The sequence below is a fragment of the Hydractinia symbiolongicarpus genome, chromosome 6, assembly GCF_029227915.1.
Source record: "Hydractinia symbiolongicarpus strain clone_291-10 chromosome 6, HSymV2.1, whole genome shotgun sequence".
Lineage (NCBI taxonomy): Eukaryota > Metazoa > Cnidaria > Hydrozoa > Anthoathecata > Hydractiniidae > Hydractinia > Hydractinia symbiolongicarpus.
Genome location: NC_079880.1, coordinates 18016282 through 18039634, shown reverse-complemented (window position 1 = coordinate 18039634; position 23353 = coordinate 18016282). Strand labels below are relative to the sequence as shown.

The following is a 23353-nucleotide window of genomic DNA, read 5'->3' as shown; positions in this document are numbered from 1 at the left end:
CTAAGTGGGTTTCCAGTGTTTATAGCTTTAATAAAGCCACTGACAATTTAAGTTTCTGAAAATCCTTGTTTATCTGCACTATTAATTTGATATGTCAAACGGTCCTTTTGTCCTGGTGTTCCTATCGATCCACTGATTTTGAACTCTCTTATTTTAAGAACAGGTTTGGGGATATCATCTTCAAAAGTTAAACGTTCTTTTTTTGTAAGATTAAAGTTTGGAGAGTGGTGATTTGGAAATGATGTGGATGTAGCAAACGTTGTAAAAGGATTGTGTTGATTAATTTTGGAAGCAATTTCATTAGGTAGGTTTAAAGGTTTTAAAACATAGGTTGCACGAAATGGTTGGAAGGTTCGGATTTAGTAGTCGTGATATGGAGTTGTGTGGGTTTTTGAAAATCTTAGATGCCTGCAACTGGGTTAGATTCAAGTTCTTCAGAATTTAAGTGTCTCAACACAAGTCTAAGGACAAAAGTATGATTACCTCGCTTTTCATCAGGTACCTGGATGTCCAATCTCAAGGCTACACGTATGAGGTCGTCCAAGGTAAGTACAGAGTACATACCCATCAATTCACCCAAGATTTCTTTATCATTCTTCTCTACTTCTCCTCTTGTACAAAGTCAATCAAGTCTTCCTACATCACCACATCCAATCCTTATCAGCACACACCCAAACAGCAAGCCACAACCAACATAACACAGCACAGCACCACAATCCACTAGTTGATCAAGACAATTCTTCTTTTGGTTGACAAATAAGTGGCCCCACACTGGCCATCAAATGTTAGGTGGGGTCTATCACATGTGAAATAAAATTGAATAGATAATAAGTAATCTCACATGTATATCTTCTATGTATCAATTGGAACCAACCTTGTATACTGTACAAAGTTTCTTATATATAAGTTCAATACATTGGTCATATTCCTAAACAACATTAGAATAGGGGAGGGGCAGCACAAAACAAAACAAAGAAGATAAGAACAAAAAGCAGCTGGGGCCAAGACTTCATGTCCACACTAACCATACTCAAAGAGGGTAAACAAACATGGTACCCCCAGCTGCATACTACATATATAAATATACTAAAGCATATACAGTACAGTCCAGATGTAAGCGTACGCGTACGCTCAACTTGCAAAAATAATTGCTTTCATTAAAAAAAACAATAGGATAGCGAGTTCCTTTCAAATTGCGCGAAAATAATTGCTTCGTGTTAAAAACAAAAGCATAGCAAGAAACATTGTTTAAAAACAATACTCTGCGCGAGAAAAAATTAAACGCGAAGGCCATTGAATTTTTTTTTTTTAACAAAACGAAACTAATTATAGTAACGCGATTTTAATCTGATATATTTAAAAAACACAAGCTCTTTTAAAAAACAAGAAATGCAATGATCTAAATATTTAAAAAAAAACTAATGCTACTTTTAAAACTTTTAGTAATATTTCTTTATCGTCGAAATATATTTTTTAACATGCGAAACTTTTAAAAGTTCTTTTTATAAAAAGCAACGCTTAGCAACGCAAACGTGAAAACCCTACGTTCGGGACTTTTCCCTTCGCGATAAGATTTCGAAAACAAATTAAATTTTAATACCGAAGAAAGAAAAAATCTAAAAATATAACTTTTGACGTTTTATAGTATCACCTACATTTTATTGTTAAAAACATTGTCTTTGTTTTTTTTCAGCGCAACAGCTCTATCTCTTAAAAGATTTAAACAATGTATCTGGCTGTCTATTTAGTTTTCGCGCAAATCTTTTATTTTATAAAACTATCAAACAATGGATCGCCATGTCACATTGATAGAGTTGATAACATTTTAAATACTTAAAACACTATCTAACGAAGCTTTCCTATCGCCGTTCTTCGTTCTTTAACTTTCTAAAAAATCATTTCTATCGCCGCTCTTCGTTATTAAACTTTTAAAATGTGATATAACGAATCTTTTCTATCGCCGTTTTTCGTTTTAAAACTTTAAAAATGCGATCTAAAAAAACATTTCTATCGCCGTTTGTCGTTTTTATACTTTTAAAATGCGATCTAAAAAAACATTTCTATCGCCGTTTTTAGTTTTTAAACTTTAAAAATGCGATCTAAAAAAAAACATTTCTATCGCCGTTTTTAGTTTTTAAACTTTTAAAATGCGATCTAAAAAAACATTTCTATCGCCGTTTTTCGTTTTTAAACTTTTAAAATGCGATCTAAAAAAAACATTTCTATCGCCGTTTGTCGTTTTTATACTTTAAAAATGCGATCTAAAAAAACATTTCTATCGCCGTTTTTCGTTTTTAAACTTTTAGAATGCGATCTAAAAAAACATTTCTATCGCCGTTTTTCGTTTTTAAAATTTTAAAATGCGATCTAAAAAAACATTTCTATCGCCGTTTTTAGTTTTTAAACTTTTAGAATGCGATCTAAAAAAACATTTCTATCGCCGTTTTTCGTTTTTAAAATTTTAAAATGCGATCTAAAAAAACATTTCTATCGCCGTTTTCCGTTTTTTAAACTTTTAAAATGCGATCTAAAAAAACATTTCTATCGCCGTTTTTCGTTTTTAAAATTTTAAAATGCGATCTAAAAAAACATTTCTATCGCCGTTTTCCGTTTTTTAAACTTTTAAAATGCGATCTAAAAAAACATTTCTATCGCCGTTTTTCGTTTTTAAACTTTTAAAATGCAATCTAAAAAAACATTTTTATTAAAATTAAAGTTTCAATCTTTGTTAAAATATAATAATTTCTATCTCTTAAAAGCTTTATTTAACCCGCGCAACCAACAATGCCTTCTCGCTAGTTTATTTAGTTTCCACGCAAAACATTTGTTTAATAAAAATATTAAACAATGGCTCTTCGTGTCACATTGATAGAGTTGATAACATTTGCAATTATGCTATTGGGAATAGTTATGTTAACACTATTTAACAATAGTTACGCGCAGTTATAATAAGCTATTTTTTCTTCGATAATCTTTTGTTTATTACGCGCAAGTTAATGACTTATAAGACTCGCAAGATAATTAATAAGAACAAAAGACAAACAACTACCGCCTCCGAGAAAAAGGTGTGAAACTTGAGCGTACGCGTACGCTTACATCTGGACTGTACTGTATGTGTTATAACTTCATGTGAGCCATCTCACATTCACATAATTTGAACGGTATACGCTAGTCTAATATGGCTTAAATAAGCGAATCACAGAATAACTAAGACTGTGTTATATTTTAAATGCTGATACACGGTTTTTATTCCCTAGTCCTGTCGTCTTTTGTATTTTAAAAGAAGGAGTTACTTAAAATTTTAAATACGAAAAATAGAACAAGTTTATGAGAGCCGAGATCAGTTTAAGTTGCTATAATAGCACGAGCATCGCTGGATTGCGGTAAACAAGTCACAATTGACGTGAAAAATAAAATACTATGTTTATTATTAAAATGGTTGCAAAACTTGCCCACTTGCAGCTCAGACTGCTTCGAAAATCGCTATTAGGAATATTTGGAAGAGAATTAATGTATCTGTGAAAGATCAATAAAAATAAGAGCAATAAAAAGTTTTTCCAAAAATATAGGTTTGTCTTTTATATATTTAATGACAAATTAAAAAGATAACAATATATTAAAATGTCATGCCCTAACGTGCACATATTTTCTTATTGTATGACCTGTCCATTCCGTAAATTACACAAGTTTCAGCACCTTTAAAAATTAGATTTACACATTGGTGAATACCACCATTAATCGTAGCAACTGGCAATCTTAGTAAAAGAGGCTGGCTCTTCTTCAATTTATTTATTTCTGTTCATTATGGCTTCAGCTGAGCAAGGACAGAAGGCAAAGCATTTGCTTTATGGTGTAGTTTGATCACCAAAACATCCAGGTAAGAACTATTTTTGCTAGGTTATATTGAGAAATGTGTGCTATACCTTAGCATGATTCAATATAAGCTTGTTGCTTAGGTATCTAGCTGGGTACCTAGCTAGCTAGAAAAATATCAAGACAGAATATTTTGGGTGATGATTATCAAATGTTATCTCTTGTATACTTTAATTGGAGAAACTTTCGCGAGAGAAACTTGATTTTTCGCGAAAGTTTATCTCGCGAAAATGTGCGAGTTTCTTCATTCGCGAAACTTTATCTCGCGAAAGTTTCCGAATTTCTTCATTCGCGAAAGTTTACCTAGTAAGCCTATTTTATCATTTTTTACCAAAAACGCACAAAATACTTAAAAATCTTATTTCAAGAATTATGCTAAGAATTTTGAAGTTTTTTTCTAACTAAATAATTCTTGTTCGCGAAAGTTTATCTCGCAAAAATTTGCGGGTTTCTTCATTAGCGAAAGTTAATCTCGCGAAATTTTCCGAATTTCTTCATTCGCGAAAGTTTATCCAAAAAATTTCGCGAATTTTTTTTCTCGCGAAAGTTTCTCCAATTAAAGTAGAAGCATTCTTTAGGTAGGTTGAAAAGTATTACGAACAGCCAGTTAGTTTGAGCAACATTTTATTACAATTTAAAGCACTTTCTGGCCTCTAATCTGAAGCATTAACGAAATATTTTCAGCATCTAGCTAGCAAACGTACCTAAAAATTTTAAATTACTTTTCTTACAAGTTATAAAAAAATCGTTCGCCCATTACTGCTGTAGAATTTAAAATTTTATTTGAAAAAATTTTCACCCTTTTTAAAAATGCCTAAATTCTAAAATTTAAAATATTTACTTAATGCAAAATTATTTGTTATGCTAATTCCAACAGACAGGTCTAAACAAAACGTGGTGGCTAATTTTAAGTCAATATCTCTTTTTGTACCAGAGTTATTTCACTTTTTACTTTCACGAAATGGGCCTGATAAAATACAGTCATGGCTAAATTGCTACTGTGGTTAAGTCAACTCACTGTTTTTTCACTATTCAATATGTTAACATTAAATAGATGTCAAAAGTTATCAAAAAGGGATTGCATTCAATGTAGCAAATATTGCGTCTTTTGTCACTGACTTGTTTCCTGAGTGATTAGATAAATATGTATGTATATATATATATATATATATAGCACCAGCTTCAAAGTTTGTCCTGAAATTGTATTCTTGTTCCTCATTTTTAAGAATTCTTTCTTTTGTAGATCAGCTGTGACCACAATAGCCACCGTCAACATTTCCAAAAAATCTCGAGTAAGAGAGTAAGTTAAACAAGAGCCTTATGGCGCGAACACGGTTGAAGCACGCACATGATCTTCTTTGGCACGTTCAGCATTTGGTATAATTTTTTACCAAAATCGCAGTGTGTGTCGAAAAATTTTGAACTTATGTTACTACGCAAGTGATGATGCATTGCACATGTTCGCGAAAACACGCAAACTTCCAAAATATCCCGATCCACCGAAATTTAATCTGAGCAAAACACGGCAAAAATTTAATTTGTGCATTCGCAAAAAGTTAGTGCACTTGTCCAAAAATGGTCATGCGCACAATAAGGCTGCAGAAGTGTTTATCGTGCGTGTGACCATTTTTGGACATTTGGATTAAATTTTAAAAAACGTCATAGATGACCTGGGTAAGAGTCAATTGTGTGTGATAAATAAAAGCCCCGGGCGTGGCTATCAAATCCAGTTTTAAATTTACGGACCGATTTATGTTAGAGCCAGACCAGGACAACCAATTTTGTATAGGCGTTAGCATTATGACATCTAAAAGCCCAGACGTGATTCAGAGGTTTTGCCGAACTATCAAAACCGGGAAAATTGGGGTTTAAATTTAAAGACTGACTTGTTGGAGCTAGACTGAAACAGTCAAATTTGTATAGGGTTTAGAATTATGACTTCTAGTAAAAATATAGCTGTTTTTGTCAAGAAAATGCTTTACAGCTGAAGGTTATATACAAAAATATGCCAAAAAGATGGATGGCTTGAAATAACTGTTGATAATCACTGAGGAGGAATTTCCAGACAAATATGGAGGATAAAAATGCTTCGAAAAATCTCTCCCCAACAGTGATGATTGATGATTATTTCACTTATATAACTAGTATATGTGTATAGCATAAAACAAATATATTCACGGCTTAATACAAAGCAAGCCAAAAGCATGTCTTGTTACTTTGTTTGTTAGTTACTGCTCCACATTTACTACTTTAAATAAGCCTTGAAATAACTGTTAGACGTCACTTGTGAGAGTGTATATTTTGCTTTAAGGCGGGAAACTATATACAGAAAAAGTACACTCAATCACAGGTGCAAGGAGTAAACAAAACAAAGCAAGTCGTGAAACTATAGTTATATACATTATGAACAAGCCTTGAATATTTGTTAGACATCAACCATGAATGACTGAACTTTCTGCAGGCTTGTTCATATGTATGAACAGAAAAAAAAAGTAACAAAATGTAACAAAATTCAATGCTAACCAGTAACATGCATATGCACTGCAAGACTTGAAGTAACTGATCTTTCTGTGTAAGTATCTATAACTTCCAGTTCATATCTAGCAACTATACAGAATGTACTACATATATGTGGTGTACAATAGTTAATTTCAAAGCTTGCAGTGCATCGAAATTTAAAAGCAATGTTTATATTTAAAGTTTAGAAGGCAATGACAACATTACGGTGATTAACAGAAATCACAGATTTTTCATCTAACAGCAAAACCTTGCATACTTGGTCTTCATCGTCAACTTCAACACTTTCCCTTTTCGCTAGGAGATATTGGTTAAGCTGAGTGCTATACATAACCACTTCTTGTCCTTCATTCGTTATTAACTGGATCGTAACATTTGATGACAACGAAGAAAATTTTGTACTATTTTTACATTTGGCGCAACGAAAAAAATCTTGTCCAAGCGTGGATTCTTCAATTTGAGTAAAACACCGAGGGGAAATGCAAGGACTTCTTTAGCTGATATGGTGGAAACAATTGTTTTATTGCATTACCTTTCGCTGGTTGTAGTGATAACAGTTTCAACAGGGGTTGAATTTAACTCCCGTACGGAAAGATTTTGTAATTCATAGGTACCACTCGTGCTCAGCTGATTTGCGATTTTACTCCAAAAGGAAACCAAAACAATCCCACTGTTATGGTTAACGAATGTATCAGTTCTTTTTGCAGACGAATCCATAGTTGAAATAGCTACATTATCAATGTCAATATATCCTATTATAGTAACCATCTGTTTATCATAACCACTATCAAGCACAGTTTTGATTTTTTGACGTTTGGCAACATCTTTTTTGATGTTTTTGTGAGCTTTACACTCCTCCAATGTGGTCTTTCTATTGACTTCAATGTCCTGGAGGCTGTTATCTTTCCAGTTCGCTTTGGGTTTATAATTAACCAACTTTACGAAATCATGGTCTATTCGATGAAAATAAATTGGTTTCCGCATAGCAAATTTCGTGAGTCACTTACACTGTGTTCTAAACTCCCAAAACTGCGAATAGCGTAGTTGCAGAAGCTTGGATTTGAAACACGGATCTCCACTTCGCTACAACCGTGAAAAACCCTAGATGCTGAAACACTCAAATGCTAGTATCTTCATAGAGGAACAAATTAATTGTTGAACTTGGTTCATTAAACTTGTTTAAAAGTTATTATTTGTACTGTGCGATAAATTTTCATCAATTTTACGTGACAGAATTTGCATCAAGGAATTCAGAATGCTATATGTATATAAAAATGTAATTTTTATTTATTTGATTATATTGTATGGAATTTAGCTGTGGTTTAAAAATACAGGTTATTTAGAGTAATAATTGTGAGTTTAATTTTAAAATATCAGAAAGAAAGAAAGAGAGAAAGAAAATTTGCTCGCTTCATATTTATATTTTAGAGGGTCTTTCAAAAACCTGATTTGACATAACAAATGTACTTTTTTACACTCGGTCCTGCTAAGGTATTTTTCAGTGTTGAAGTAGGTAAATAAGTGAATGCTTCTGACCTCACTATGGAGGCTTACAGCGCCTCTCTACACCACCCTAGCTGAATGTTTCGCTCAGTAATTCTCCTGTATCCGCTCCTGGTATACGCTACCCATAAAAATTATGTGCTATTAGATTGTGCCAAACGAAAAGCATGTTTGATACACACAGTTCTTCTTGATACTCAAAGTAAATATTGACTTTCTCTCTTTTTTGCACCTATAGTAAGTTCCTGCAGAGTTTAAAAATTACGTTGCATCGTTATTAAAAACCATCTGTAGCTATAAGATCATTGTCGACTTTTTATTTCGTTTGTTCTTGCACATTCTTCAAGCTAGTTCCTATGAACACTCGTGCTATATTCAAAACAACTGTCATTTAATTTAAAGTAAAAATAATAGTGACTTACGGCTGTGTGGAAACAATAAAGATGTTTTTTATCGTTCATGCTTTTTTGTATAAAAACTTTTGATTAAAAATTGTGTTGCACTCTTTATACTCATGCATATGTCTTTTGGGACATTATTTGTTTTCTATCCCAAAAATAAATGTCATATCAAATAATTGTTCTCGTGGCTCGTTTTTCGACAAAAAAAAGAGTACTCTATCGTATTGAACATTGAAGTTGCAAAATGTTTGACGTTATTGGCGTCAGACATTTGGTACCGCTAGTAACTTTCCATCTGTGAACAAAAAATTACACTGTTACTTTGTGTAAATTGGAATTCGCTTTTCGCTTGAAACATTAACTTCAAAAAAGCTTTTGTAATTTGAGATTTGCGGCGTGGTTTCAATGGAAATTCCGTGATAACTACTCATGAATATTGAAAATAAGTGATTCCGATACTTGGATTGGTTTAACGGATAGACAAATTTTGAAACTTTTGTTTTCAAAAATTTGTGCGCGTTCGAAAAGTTATTTCAAACACTTTTTAGTGAGGATTCTTCTTAACTTCTATATTAATCTGAATTGACAACAAGATTGATCGAGTGATCTTTCGTCGCTGTTGTTGTTGGGAAAGTGACATTTGTTTAAAATTAAGAGTAGAAGAAAATTAATGAACTTTAATGACGGTGTGAGAAAAACTCAACAAAGTTTTTTAAGGGGGTAAAGTTTTAGCGTGTTCATCGCTCTTTACATTTAAGCTTGTATATCGCTCTTGAAGTTTAAGCTTGTATATCGCTCTTGAAGTTTAAGCTTGTATATCGCTCTTGAAGTTTAAGCTTGTATATCGCTCTTGAAGTTTAAGCTTGTATATCGCTCTTAAAGTTTAAGCTTGTATATCGCTCTTAAAGTTTAAGCTTGTATATCGCTCTTAAAGTTTAAGCTTGTATATCGCTCTTGAAGTTTAAGCTTGTATATCGCTCTTAAAGTTTAAGCTTGTATATCGCTCTTGAAGTTTAAGCTTGTATATCGCTCTTGAAGTTTAAGCTTGTATATCGCTCCTAAAGTTTAAGCTTGTATATCGCTCTTGAAGTTTAAGCTTGTATATCACTCTTAAAGTTTAAGCTTGTATATCGCTCTTGAAGTTTAAGCTTGTATATCACTCTTAAAGTTTAAGCTTGTATATCGCTCTTGAAGTTTAAGCTTGTATATCGCTCTTGAAGTTTAAGCTTGTATATCGCTCTTAAAGTTTAAGCTTGTATATCACTCTTGAAGTTTAAGCTTGTATATCGCTCTTAAAGTTTAAGCTTGTATATCGCTCTTAAAGTTTAAGCTTGTATATCGCTCTTGAAGTTTAAGCTTGTATATCGCTCTTAAAGTTTAAGCTTGTATATTGCTCTTGAAGTTTAAGCTTGTATATCGCTCTTGAAGTTTAAGCTTGTATATCGCTCTTGAAGTTTAAACAGTTTATAGCCTGAATTTTTTATAAACTTTATTATTTTACGTAGATATAAAATAACACAAAAATAAGGTCGATGTTTCGACATAACGTCAAATACCTTTTCGGATGTTCTTCTTGAAAGATTTCACAAAAGCGATTTAAATTACAAGCAAATTACTCGTGTTTAATATATTAACGTTTTAGGCATTGCATTTCATATACAATATACAACGTGTTTTCTTGCGGCTGTGTGTTAATTTGTCACGAAAATAGATGATCCAATCGTATATATATATATAGATATAGATATAGATATAGATATAGATATATATGTATATATAGGAACGCCGATTAAAGCTGTAAAAAATTTTTGTGAAATTTTGATCGAACTTGACTTTTGTTAAAAAATCTCTAAATACTTAAACTCCTTAAACTAAGCCGACAATTTCATCGGTCCCGTTGTTTTATGATAAAGCTTTAACGAGTTATGCAATATTTATATTTCTTTTTACAATGGCCGACAAAAGTTAATGCTCAAATATTTTCGACATAAAATTGTTCATATTTTTACATGCGCGTAATTAATTTCCCCGGCAGAGTTTTTTTAATTTTTGCAAGGACTGACTTGGCGGAATACACTACAATTTGCGAAGCGCATAAAAGAATATTCCGATTTTAATCTGATGTTGATGTGAAGTGAATTGTTTTGAATGAAAATCATCCTAACACCCGAAGATTTCTATTTTTGCTGTTCAACTTTTCGCTGTTTTCTTTGTAAAATTTGATGAAGTTACAACTTCATTTTAATTAATTTCTCAACTGAATTTATTTTTAAACTGTAGTAGTATTAAATTAATTGACATTTGTTTAAAAAGTGTTTTGTTGTAAATTAGCTTGTCCCCACTGCTCAAAAAAATAAAAAAACAAGAAGCCCTGGGGACTCTAAGAATTTCCGCGCGCTACCAAAATATTTGATGAAAACCTGCTAATTCGTTGTGTTATTGTGCCAAACATTGGAAGGGGTTTGGTGCATGAACCTCTGAAGATAAAGCACACCAGTGACATTATATCTTACAACAAACGCAAAAAAAACGAAACGTGTCATAGTAAACTCACATTTTAAAAGAAATTGCTAACAAAAAATACAGCCTATCATTCATGGTTGAAAGTCTTGCGACTGAAACGTTTATGGTCTTAAATGGCATTAGTTGACAAAAAATCAAAATTTTGATGTGACCATCATTTTCAGCATACTTTTTTATTAACTGTGTCAATTTTTGTCGAAAATAAAGCAGTTTTAATTTTTGGATAAATTTTGACCTGAAATGACATTTAGGTGACAAAAAATCAAACTTTTGTACCATCATCATTTTCAGCATACTTTATTTGTTAACTGTGCCAGATTTAGCCGAAAATGAAGTGGTTTTAATTTTTGGACCAATTTTGGCCTAAAATGGCATTTAGGTGACAAAAATCAAAATTTTGATGTCACCATTATGTTCAGCATACTTTTTTTGTTAATTGTGCCAAAATTTGTCAAAAATAAAGTAGTTTAAATTTTTGGACCAATTTTGGCCTAAAATGACATTTAGGTAACAAGAAATCAAAATTTTGATGTCACCATCATGTTCAGCATACTTTATTTGTTTACTGTACCAAATTTTGTTAAAAATAAAGTAGTTTTAATTTTTGGACCAATTTTGGCCTGAAATGACATTTAGGTAAGAAGAAATCAAAATTTTGATGTCACCATCATGTTCAGCATACTTTATTTGTTAACTGTTCCAAGTTTTGTTGAAAATAAAGTAGTTCTAATTTTTGGACTAATTTTGGCCTAAAATGACATTTAGGTGACAAAAATCAAAATTATTATGTCACCATTATGTTCAGCATACTTTTTTTGTTAACTGTGCCAAATTTTGTGGAAAACAAATACCAATTTTGGCCTGAAGCGTCAATACTAGACTTCCCAGTAGTTAAGGAGCTTGGGTACGAAGTTTACATCTGTGATTGACCAACGTGAAATCCCAGGGTCGATTTTTTCTCAAAAAATGCTCCGAAAGAAAAAAACGACGGTTTTAAAGAATTTCCTACGCCTTCGGGCGCGGAAATTCAATAAAATCAACGTGCAAGAAATGGGATGGTAACTTCAATATGGTAAAATTATGAAAAGTGTTAAGTGTTAAATAGTTGCTGTGGAATTATCATCACCAGGAGCGCTCTGCGTTGTCAATAACAATAACAAGAATTATACGACTTTTTTATCTACTTTAGATAAACATTTTTTACATGAAAAATTTTTATAAAGGACAAAACAACACGGTGTCTCACCGTGTTGTTTTGTCAAGAAAACCTCAAGGAACTTTAGTAATAAATGTCCAGGACTGAATAAGGAAATTCACTCTTTGTGTGAAACTTTCACACATTTATAAGGCTCAAAATTCTACTCAAAGTCTATTCGTATTTGTGAATTTCCTTATAAAACTAAACGTGCATAAAGTGATTGTTAGCACGGCTTCTCAGAAAAAATTTTGAGTTTTTCCTCTTCCAGATATAAAGGTAGACAGGCTGATCAGAACTGAGTACGATGTAAGAAATGACACGAAAAAGCCACATCTGTTTTTAATTAGCAGCTCTTCTTTCAGTTTCAATAATTTTTGAAAACCGGAATTATTAAAACTAAAGGGTGTGAATATTTGAAATTATATTCGATAGTTTGTGTGCAATGTGATAGGTGTCACGTGACATTAATAACCAATAAACGTTGACGTCTCGAACTTTGCTGGGGACAACAAGTTAACGGGTGTGTTTTTCCGTTCCCTTGTAACAATGTAACACCTTGCGACAGATGTTCTCATGCAACGTTTGTGTGTTTTGCGTCTTCTGAATTATGTATATTTTTTTCACAGGAGAAATTAGAAAAAAAGGAATTCTTCAATTTTTAATGATTTTACATTTTCTTTTGCATGTTTCTTATGCGACCCTATATGTATGTGTGTTTTCTGCTTTATAGTGTTTAGCTTTGTTTTTTCTTATTTTATCTGATTGTTACAAGTTTTGTACACACATCAATTTCCTTCTCATCTTCTCTTACTGCCATCATCAAGTTTTAGTTACATCATTCACGTGTTAGTTCGCCCATTTTCTTATTTCAGGGCCAGTACACGAGCCTACGTTTAAAGCTTACACAATTCTCAACGAAAAATCGTTTGAAGGAAGTGGGACGACCAAACAAAAGGCAAAGCTTGATTTAGCAACTCGAGCTTTGGAAGAGCTTGGTGGTAAAGAGGAAGTTATCAAAACTGAGAGGGAGGAGAGCGAATACTTTTTTGAACACTACCAACCACTTAACCATACACTATGTGAGTATGCCATATATCGTAATACAAACATTTAATAAAAATTTTTAATAAAATTTTTAATAAAATCCTTTTACTCCTGCAACGTGGTATCTCAAATTTAGTAGGAAAGTTGTATTTTTTATTTTGTTTTTCAGATCAGTCAACTTCTGGCGTGGAGGGGAAGTATATTGATTTCACATCTGACGAAGAAATGCCTAGTCACGACAGAGACCGTCCCTTGTACGCCCCACCTAGTGTCCGCAGTCCTACACACCCGCCGCCTGATAATCCATTCCGACGCCCGGGTGCCTTACTTCCACATCAGGCTGTCGGGCGGGGCTTTCCGGAACTGTTTACTAACCCTCCTGCTATTAACATTGAAAAAGCGCGTTGTTATCCCGTTATGGTGTTGTCGGAAATCTTTCCCAATATGAGATTGAATTGGTGTGAAGGTTCCGGACAAGGCGATCGGCAGTTTAAGGTCGAAGCTGATGTGCAGAGCAAAAGATTCTTCGGAGAGGTTTGTATTCCGTCTTTTTCGTTCTAAAGTGAAGTGATGAAATAGACCGAAGTATCTTGACTTATTAATTAACTTGTATGTCGAAAACGTTCTCGCGAGATTTAATTTTCTTAACCCTATTCGGTCCGGGAAACTCATTATGACGGGGTGGGATCGGAATCCATAACTTTGGAGATTTTTTTCTAATTTGAATCGAATTTGGTACACTTGTAAGTACGTCATATTAAATTTATAGACTGATTCCTCTTGATGAAATAAAGTTGTGTTGTGAGTTTCAAGTTTTAAGAGTAATCTTAACGAAAGTTTTTTTATTTTCCTGATTTTAAGGATTTCGTTGTTTCGGGTAATGGCCAACATCTAAGGTTCTGAGAGGTATAGGATATAAAAATTTGCGGTGCAATAGATAAATGTAACAATTTAAACATAGAAACTTAGTAAGTATTAACCATTCAACATAGCAAAAAAAGATTTATTAAAAAAAATGACAAAGGGGTGAATAAGGTATTATTGACATTAACTGACAATAGTTGTAATATAAATTGTTTATATCGTCTGCATTTTGTATAGCAAATATCTGTTAATAACCCTTTTTGCAGGGAAACTGGTAGTTCACCATTCGCGTTAGGGAATATTGTAAAATAAAGTGCTTGTTTAAAGCAGTTGTTACGTTTATTCACTTCTCTTTGTTTCTTCTGTTTAGGGACGAAGCAAGAAAACAGCCAAACTTAATCTTGCAAAGACTATCCTTTTGTGCATATATGATATTCACGACTTTAAAGACGCGGAAATCACAAAAAAATCCCCCAAAGTAAAACCGGAAGAGATTCAACTAGAAAAAAAGTTTCCTCTTACGCAGCTCAAAGAACTCCTCCGTATGTACTAATATTAATAGAATTTCTGAACGCGCTAGTGTGTATATGACTTTTTTTTCACAAGGGTTTGATTACGTTTTAAATTCAATCATTTTAACCAATCCAGTAAAATTTAAATATCTTTGTGACGAGTATATAATTTTTATTTTCCACTTGTAAATTTTGCGTTGGCCACGGCTCAGTTCCCCCTTTTTTACACTGAAATTTATTTGTTGATATTGGTTAAATTACAGGTGAAGATCTTAACATCGAGGTTATCCAGGAAGAAGCAGAGCCAGACAGCGAAGAAAAATCATACCATGCTACTATTGTGATAAAGGGCGTGGCGTACGAAGGTGTCGGTAAAAACCGGAACTTAGCCAAACTGCGAGCTGCTAAGAAGGCTCTTGATGTGATACGTCCTAAGAAGGATGGCATGGCCGCATATGAAGATGCAGAGAGCAGCACTAAAGTTAAAACTATCGACACGTCTCGACATCCGACAATGGTGTTTTACGAACTTTTTCGCGACATTAAATTAGATGAAAGTGAGGAAAAGACTGCACTTGGGATCACAGAGTACCATATCAAGACACAAATCGAAGGAAAGGTGTTTAAAGCGAAAGGCTCTTCAAAAAAGAGAGCGAAACTCAGACTAGCGTTGTCGGTGTTGGAGGAGTTGAAAAACATCGACGTCAACGAGTGGACGGCAATCGACTTAAAAGATATTTTCGAAAACAAATCGACCAGCAATCCTGCGACCAATCATCCTATTGTTCTTTTGCTGAAGTTAAATCCACAAACCCGCTTCGAAGTATGGGAAGATTGCGAATGTAATGCATCCGTTAAATTTAAAGCGACCGCCTACGTGGGAGAAAGAGACTTTATCGGGGAAGGTCCTAACAAGAAAACAGCCAAAACAGTAGCTGCGCGGGAGGCACTAAATACCCTGTATGGTATCAATCCAGACATTTACACTGAGGGAGTAAAGGTAGAATGTCCTAAAAACGACGAGCCTAAATACGAGCTTGCACCTGGGCTGTGTAACATGATCACGAAAGCTGTACAGGAAAAATTTTTAAATGTTTTTCAGGGAGAAACCCAGTGCAAAGTGATTGCCGCCTTTGTGTTGGCAAAATGCGAGGATACAAATTCTACTCCTGATTTGCAGGTAGTAAGTATCGGTACCGGTACAAAGTGCGTAACTGGTGACCAGATGGATCATAAAGGACAGACGTTAAACGATTGTCACGGGGAGATCATCGCTTGTCGGGGATTTCGACGGTATTTATACAATGAACTTTTTTTAGCTGCTGGAAACAAATCGAGTACGATATTTGCACGACAACCTAACGGTAAATTTGCGTTGAAACCGTCTGTACATGTCTATTTATTTGTGAACACGGCTCCTTGTGGAGATGGAAGGGTGTTTACATTACAAACTCATCAGCAAGGAGCGAAAAACAAAACTGCTGGCTTGTTAAGAACGAAGATTGAGAACGGACAAGGTAAGTCTATTCTTGTTTTACTCTTGTTGTGTTAACCGATAACGATCACCTTGTTTTGTGTTTTCAAAAGGTTTGCGCTGCAGGTTTACTTTTGTTTGCTAATCTCCCTTCACCCGAATAAATAACTTGTACGATTTTGTGTGTAGCTATAATTGGCTATTTTTAGGGACAATACCTGTGCCAGAGAACAATATACAAACATCGGATGGCATCTTGGAGGGAGAGCGGTTGCGCACAATGTCTTGCAGCGATAAGATTCTTAAGTGGAATGCCCTGGGTGTTCAAGGTGCTTTACTTAGCTATTTCACCGAACCTATTTACTTGCAAGGTATTGTGGTAGGATTGCACTACCATTACGAGGCGTTGTATAGAGCGTTGTATAAAAGAGCTGGGAGGATGAAGGATTGTCCCGAAGCCTACGCACTGAACAAACCATGTTTAGGGACGCCGACAAATGCAGATATAAATCGCGACACTTCAAAAGCGAACAGCAACAGTTTTAACTGGTACAGCGAGCAAAAAAACGTGGAGGCAGTGAATGCAACGACAGGAAAAACTGTCGTCCAATCGCCTTCGAGACTTTGTAAATTGAATTTTTACGACCAATTTATGCAGCTTATAAAAGCATTCAGGCTAAAATTGAATCCAAAAACATACCATGCTGCGAAAGTTCTGGCGTGCGATCACCAAAAGGCTAAAGAGAATTTTTTCAAGGCGTTGAATGATACCACGTGTGGTAAATGGATTGGAAAGCCTTACGAACACGACATGTTCGGTTATTAACGTGTTGGTTTTTACTTTATCTTGTTTAGATATCGTGCGCGTTGACTAAGCGAATAAATCGTACGCATGATGTAGCCTGCATATTAACACAGAGACGTTGATTGACTCAAAGATATACGTGGATAAGATAATTGTAAAGTGCACCTCTAGAGTCCCGCCCAACTACCCAGCTCGGTTACAATGTTTAAAGATCGATTCCAATCCGTATTAATGAAAAAAGTGTGTGTGGTTTATACCTGAGGAGTGGAAGCTGTGACAGAAGAAAAACAAAATGCGGAGAAGTTGAGAAATGCGCGAGATTAATTAGTCATAGTACAAGATAAAACTTTGAACAATGGTTTAACGTTTCTGGAGTGATGTCTTTAGAATGTTGAAAATATTTTCAGGTACTCGTAGCTGTTAAGTTTTCTACAATTGACTTTGAAGAGCGTCTGGTGGACCTTAAAAACCTGTATTATCCATCATTTTCCACACAAACATCTGGAAACGTTGAAACATCAATATTTCGAAAAACATCTGTCTATGACACATTACCTCTCAGTTTTGTTTTAACTTTTTAAAATCTTCCATAGTTTTGAATGTCCAGCAAGATAGATTTTGGCGTTTATTAAATTTCTTGTGTTCAACTATGTTTTTTGTGTATGTGACCAAAAAATGGCGGGAAAGTCTTGAAATAGTTAAACAACATATTTAGCAGAGACGATGTTGAACGTTTTTGTACCTTGTTAAGCAAGATTTTTTTTATTTCGCATGTTACGTTGCATATAAAATCTATACTAACTAACGAAGTTTCAAAGTTTATTTTTCGAGCGATTTTTTGTAAACTTTTAATATAGTGAAGTATTACTTGTGGATCACAAAAAAAGAATAGACACCTTTCATCATGGAATGGTGTGTAAAATGCTTTTTAGGGCGTACCAATTTACAATAAAATGGCTGTTCATCCTAACAAAAATAACAAGACATATATTAAAAATAAGATATAAACAATATTATATTGAGAGAAATAGAACAAGAGAGACAAAAAAAAGCACAACTGATGGATCGGTATAAATTGAAGCGCATGACAAACTGGAGAAAGGGTTCGTTTAAGAGGGGCGTTTATTAAAAAAGTGTCTTCTTACTCCTCCAAGATTAGACATTGCCTATAGATGTTTTGGCAGTATGTTATTATTATTTCATTTTACTAGTTGCAGACAACAAAATAAGAACAGTTGCCACTGAAAAAAAAAGACAAGGGCGAACAACCAAAATTAATTTTTCTTGTTACAAATTATAAAACATACTCTGAGAATTTAAAAAATAAAGTTTCCAAGTAGAAAGATTTGTAAGGTTTCTCAGTGTAGAAAAACATTGCATATAATTAAACATCAATTTCCCGCAAAGATCTCGCCTTTGCTACACCCAGCAAATAGTTTTAACTTTTTTGCAGAAAAGTGAAATGAACATGTTAGTTCTATCTTGATAGCTCATAGAACGATCGAAGTCTTAAAACATTTCTGATGGCAGTGTTGCGTGATTTAATGTTCTTGAGTGCATTTACATCCATCTGACATTTCGCCAACAGAAAACTATCCTATGTTCAAAAACAGGACAGTTTTTGCATATTTTTTTTTTTTTTTTGAAATTCAATAAAGAAATGCTGACATCATCACAGAAATAAAATTTAGGCCGCTTCTGCAAAATACGGGCTATCAATTGTAATGTAAGAAGTATATTTGACATTTAATAACCTTTCTTCATTCTCTCATCAAGCATTTTCAGAGTGAACGTAGATAACATCAATGAGCAATTTCAAAACCAAAAAATATTAAAAAGTCATATTGTATTAACAGTTAAACGTTATAAATAAAATGTTTTCCGTTTAAGTAATTTTTTGTTGTTGTCCCCCCAACAATTAGCCTTGTGATGTTTTTAAAAGGGTGTCTTTTACATTGTAAATTCATAATAGCGTCCTCATATATGACCTCGTTTTGATGGACCTCTTATATCGTCTGTTCTCTTCCCACTATCTGTTTATCTCCGTAGAAAAGCTATCTACCTGGTAATCAGCATACATGTAATTATTATTATTTATGCAACCAATCAATATCCGAAAGTCCCAAAATTTCACCACTAATTTCTTTTTCGTCAAAAGATTTTAGCATCGAATCACATGGTCAATTAATTTGTGCCTAGTCAAAGAGGCCCGCGGGCACTTATATTCTTCCCCTACCCAACCTGGGAGTTAACCGTAGGTGGGTTGCGCTTGTTCGAATATGGACGCTTATTGAACTTTTACATGAGTGTGCTTAACAAATATTGGACTCTAGTTCAAAGTATTAGGGTAGTTAAGTTTGTTTATGCCACATTTATAATTAAACATTTTTTGGCTGAAACAAGCGTTTATGATCAGCTACATAAACAATTAACAAACAATCTGAGAAAGTTGTGAAATCTAAAAACTAAACTTGTGAATTGTTTGAAGTCGTGTAATCATGCATCATTACATAATCAGTACATAAAAAAAAATCGTGAAACTGAACATTAACCTCCCGCAGGAAATTCCTAATTTGCCCTGTCCACCAAAAACTCCATGAGGAAATTTTTATCAGTATAATCTACCATTTTCGACAAAAATGTTCAAGTAAAATGCGCCAAGGTTTTAGTGGCACGTCAATTTTTGAAATATTAAAAATACTGGTCAAGTAACACCTTTGATTTCTAGCCACCAAATAGGGTAGCTGAAAGCTTGCTTTTATCTCAAAGAAAATTTAATATAAAAAAAAATATTCTTCTAATTTTCCGCGCATGTTGTTATTGAGGTCTCGTGAATATCGCCTTTGTTGTTTATAGGCTGCGCGTTAATCATTAGAGTCAAATAAAATGGAAAAGATTTTGGACACGCGCGTAAAATAAGAGGAAAATAAATTACGATTTTTGTCAAAAAATGACCCCTGCTTGTAGAGAGCGCGTTAGATTAGAAGTTTTACGATAATAAGCTGTGTTCCGAGAAATACTTTAAGTGGAGTGGATATAAAATTGATATTCAACAAGAAGGGGCATCTGCTGATTATTATCTAAGAGGATTCTTCTTTATTCTCTAGTGCAGCAATGTACTTCAAGTGAAAATATTGTCTAATATTTGCCATAACACCAAATTTTTGAAAATTATACTTCCAGTAGGATGGGCAGCACGTTAGAAGACTGTGATATGCAACATTTCATTCGTGGAAGCGTACATTTCAATATGGCGCATGGAATGAAATATATTTAGCGCCAAAAAAGGATGAGAAAATATGTTTAATAAGAATATATTTATAAGAAAATATTTACAATATTTATATTTACAATATAAGTACTAACTAATAATACTATATACAAAAATGAATAAATACATTAAAAATACATGTTTTTGTTATTTGTTTTGAATTTTTAAAGTTAGGGTTTACTCCGTTAGTTTGCACACACTTGCTGGAAAATATCACAAATTTTGTTTGTTTGTTTGTTGTTGAAATTTGATGATTAAATTCGTATATACAAATCTTGTGAAGGATTTTGTGAAAACGTGAAAATCAGATATAGGATATTTACTTTTTTACACAAAGTTATAAAAGGGGAAAAGTTTTTATCAAAAAAGAAGAATTTCTTTGCTAAGGTTTATCATTTGTTTTTTTAACAAAATAAAATCTCAAACAACAAGACGACTGTGTTGAGATGACTGAAGACCTGAAGAGCTTATCACTTACTAGCAAAAGGTTTCAAAAAAAAAGGTTTCAATAATGTGTTGCATTTTTAATGTTTACTGCTTTTGTAGCGACTCTGTACAGTCGGAAATATTTCTGACAAATATAATAAAGAAAAGACATCTAATAATCAGGATAAAATATTTTTTACAAATCTTCGTGCGTTCACTTTTGTGCAAATTGTTGTGTAAAAATTATCCCTTTAACAAACATTCAATTTTGAGAAAGTTTCCAAATACAACTTCGTTAAAGTTAAAACTTCATATAGCCTGCCACAACATATTCATGAAATCGCATTTGCATCGCATTTGCAGAAACTGAGATTGCTACCGTTATTTTTAACTTAGAATTAAAAATCTTTAAAAGCAGTAGATATAAAAGTTGAATTTATCTTCAGAGCAAATCTTTATCTCCTTGGACGACCGTTCATTCCTTCGTCAGGATCTACGATTGGTGTTTTACTAAATCTAGATAGAAATGAACTAAATTATACTTTTGGAAGTTTCGAAGACCAATCTTAAATTTTTACGGCAATTAACGAGCCTGTCGTTTTCTAAAATTCAAGGATTAATTTTCTAAACATTCTAAACATCTATGCACGTTTGCTATGTCACCACACTTCTTGTGAGGCAAACTCGTGCTAAGAAACACGTATAGTTCCAATAAGAATGTTTTCTTTGTCATGTTAAATCTGTTAAAAATAAGAACAACTAAAAATGTACAATTAAAAATACGAAGCTTCTTACATCGTCAGTAAGTGAGTTATATACTATTTCTAATTGTACATTTTTAGATGTTCTTATTTTATTTTAATACTTTGCAGGACCTAATTTCCTAAACCAAAATATAATTGGTATTTCACAGCTTACTTACACTTCTGTTGGAGTGCGTCCCGTAATTGAAAGGTATATCAACAAAGACGTCACTGCTAAAATGGCCAATGTTATCAGAAAGCATGCCATTCTTCGTTTTGCTTTTGACCATGGTGTTTCTGCTTGAACAGCTGCTGCTGGAGTCGTATTTTCCTCCTAAAAAAAAGAAGAAAAAAAATATTTCGACTACGTCTTGGTTTGTACATATGTATGCAGAATAAACTGTCATCTAACAAACCGTAATATTCGCAAACGTTGTACATTTTTTGCCAGAAGTTATCCATGAAAAAGGTACTTTCTTGATATCGTGGACTAAAAAAACCACGTTTAGATACAATTTGCAAGTTGCACCCAATTTTTCTTTAAATCACGGGAATTATTCACGTAAAATTTGCTACAATTATTTAAAGTGAAAAAGCGGTTTTCTTTGTTTCGCAATAATTTATAAACGCAAAGCGCATAACGTTTATAGAAATATGAAATTAATATTCTTAATTGAGCTACTGAAATTATTACTATCAACGCAATGTTTTTTAAAATCTTACAATTACGCAACTTCACTGCAAAAAGAAGCCCTGGGGACGATATTTAAGAACTATGGTACAAAATGATTTGTTGTATGATGTCAAATATAATAACATCGAAACATACTTACAAGATCTCGAATTTGTTTTCCAGTCACATCTTGATATTTAGGTGGCTCGTCTTGGAGTATATACTCTCCCAAACTATCGTAAGACGGAAGTGATTTTCCTGAAGCAAATGACGCGTTTACGTAAAATGCTTTCTTTTCTTCAGTATTTAATGTTGATATCTTTTGTTCAACAGGGTTATTCATGTCACTGCCACTACTTGTAGTTTCGTTGCTACCATTGAAATCTGCACGTGCTGATGCATCATTTACTCCAGCGTTCTCTCCATGACAATTGCACGAACAGCCACTGTGCGTCTCGCTTGCATTACTTTCCTCGACTTCAATACTTTCTTCAATTTCAATACTTTCCTCAACTTCGTTATCGCCATTATCTGGGAGAATAACAATAAAACTACCTTCTTCTGAATTGTTCCTCTCAATACCAGTTTCTACCACACCATTTTCATTTGAAGCACCTTCTGAACTTCGATCTTCTACCACGTTCATATGAATTTCATGGTTTCTATCACGTCCTGTGTTATTTTTAGACTTCATATGAAAATTTGCCTCGTTTATTTTAGGCTCAGCAATAGCCTGAGACATTCTCTTTCCTCCTAACAGAGGCTTCTTTTTATGTTGGCTATCACAATATTACTAATATGCAATCTAAAAAATCATAACTCATGGTAAGGTAAAGTATAATAGCTGTTTTGAAAGCTTTTTAACGTGTTCAAAAAAATTATGAAATACCTACATGTCTATACAAAGTAACATATAAAAATCTGGGAGTGGAAACGCAAAGGAAGGATAAATTGACGAAGAAGGAACTTCAGCGTTCTAATTTTATGCTAGATTACAAACTATATTTGACGACAATGATTTTTTAAGAAAAATATAAAGCTTTCCAGACATGATATTTGATTTGATAAACTATATAAACAAATAAATAAATACTAAAGTTAACATAGAGGACTTTCTGTTTTAACTTTATACCACAATCTTGACTATACACCACGAAGTCGAACATTCATGTGGCATCAAAGTTTCATTGATTTGCTAGTGTTCTGATGTGTATTAATTATTGTTTTTAAGCTTCATCATGACTTTACAAAAAAACTCCTGCGTAGATGGATTTCAGTAAAATGGTAACTATGGAGTAGGCTTACCTATACGTGCAATAATTCCATCACTAATGCTTACAGAGTGGGCTGAGATTTATTCATAATCTAGACAAAACATGGTGTCTGTTTTCCTGCTTGGGTAGGTGCTCAGACATTAAATAAATATACAGGGGCGGCGCCACAATTTCCAAAGTGAGGGGGCTCAGGCATAGTGTGAGATTTTAGTGACAATCAACGAGCCAAGCTAGTGCCGAAACAGCTGGGGT

The 23353-nt window shown here is 33.5% G+C and overlaps 2 protein-coding genes across 2 annotated transcripts in view; one reads left to right on the top strand and one right to left on the bottom strand.

The window, feature by feature from the left end:
• LOC130648116 (double-stranded RNA-specific editase 1-like) overlaps positions 1-18603 on the top strand; it is a 46807-nt gene extending 28204 nt beyond the window's left edge. Inside the window, exons 4-9 of the mRNA XM_057454141.1 lie at positions 12888-13094; positions 13229-13593; positions 14294-14465; positions 14699-15435; positions 15538-15952; positions 16119-18603. Coding sequence (XP_057310124.1) covers positions 12888-13094; positions 13229-13593; positions 14294-14465; positions 14699-15435; positions 15538-15952; positions 16119-16735 — 2513 coding nt within the window. The 3' untranslated portion in view covers positions 16736-18603. The remainder of the gene's footprint in view (positions 1-12887; positions 13095-13228; positions 13594-14293; positions 14466-14698; positions 15436-15537; positions 15953-16118) is intronic.
• A 1409-nt stretch (positions 18604-20012) lies between these two features.
• Positions 20013-22961, bottom strand: LOC130647153 (uncharacterized). Its single transcript, XM_057452911.1, has 3 exons — positions 21988-22961; positions 21334-21488; positions 20013-20927 (listed from the first exon to the last, which is right to left on the bottom strand). Exons 1-3 carry the CDS (start codon positions 22567-22569, stop codon positions 20867-20869), a joined length of 798 nt encoding a protein of 265 aa, XP_057308894.1. The 5' UTR covers positions 22570-22961; the 3' UTR covers positions 20013-20866.
• Between the last annotated feature and the right edge of the window lie 392 nt (positions 22962-23353).

What these genes read in the sequence shown, in the direction of transcription:
- LOC130647153 (XM_057452911.1), bottom strand. Translation starts at nt 22,569, where the DNA reads ATGTCTCAGGCTATTGCTGAGCCTAAAATAAACGAGGCAAATTTTCAT. An exon ending in GAAAACAAATTCGAGATCTT is followed by an intron (nt 21,489 to 21,987) that starts GTAAGTATGTTT and finishes TCTTTTTTTTAG; the next exon opens with GAGGAAAATACGACTCCAGC. An exon ending in GGACGCACTCCAACAGAAGT is followed by an intron (nt 20,928 to 21,333) that starts GTAAGTAAGCTG and finishes ATTTCTATCTAG; the next exon opens with ATTTAGTAAAACACCAATCG.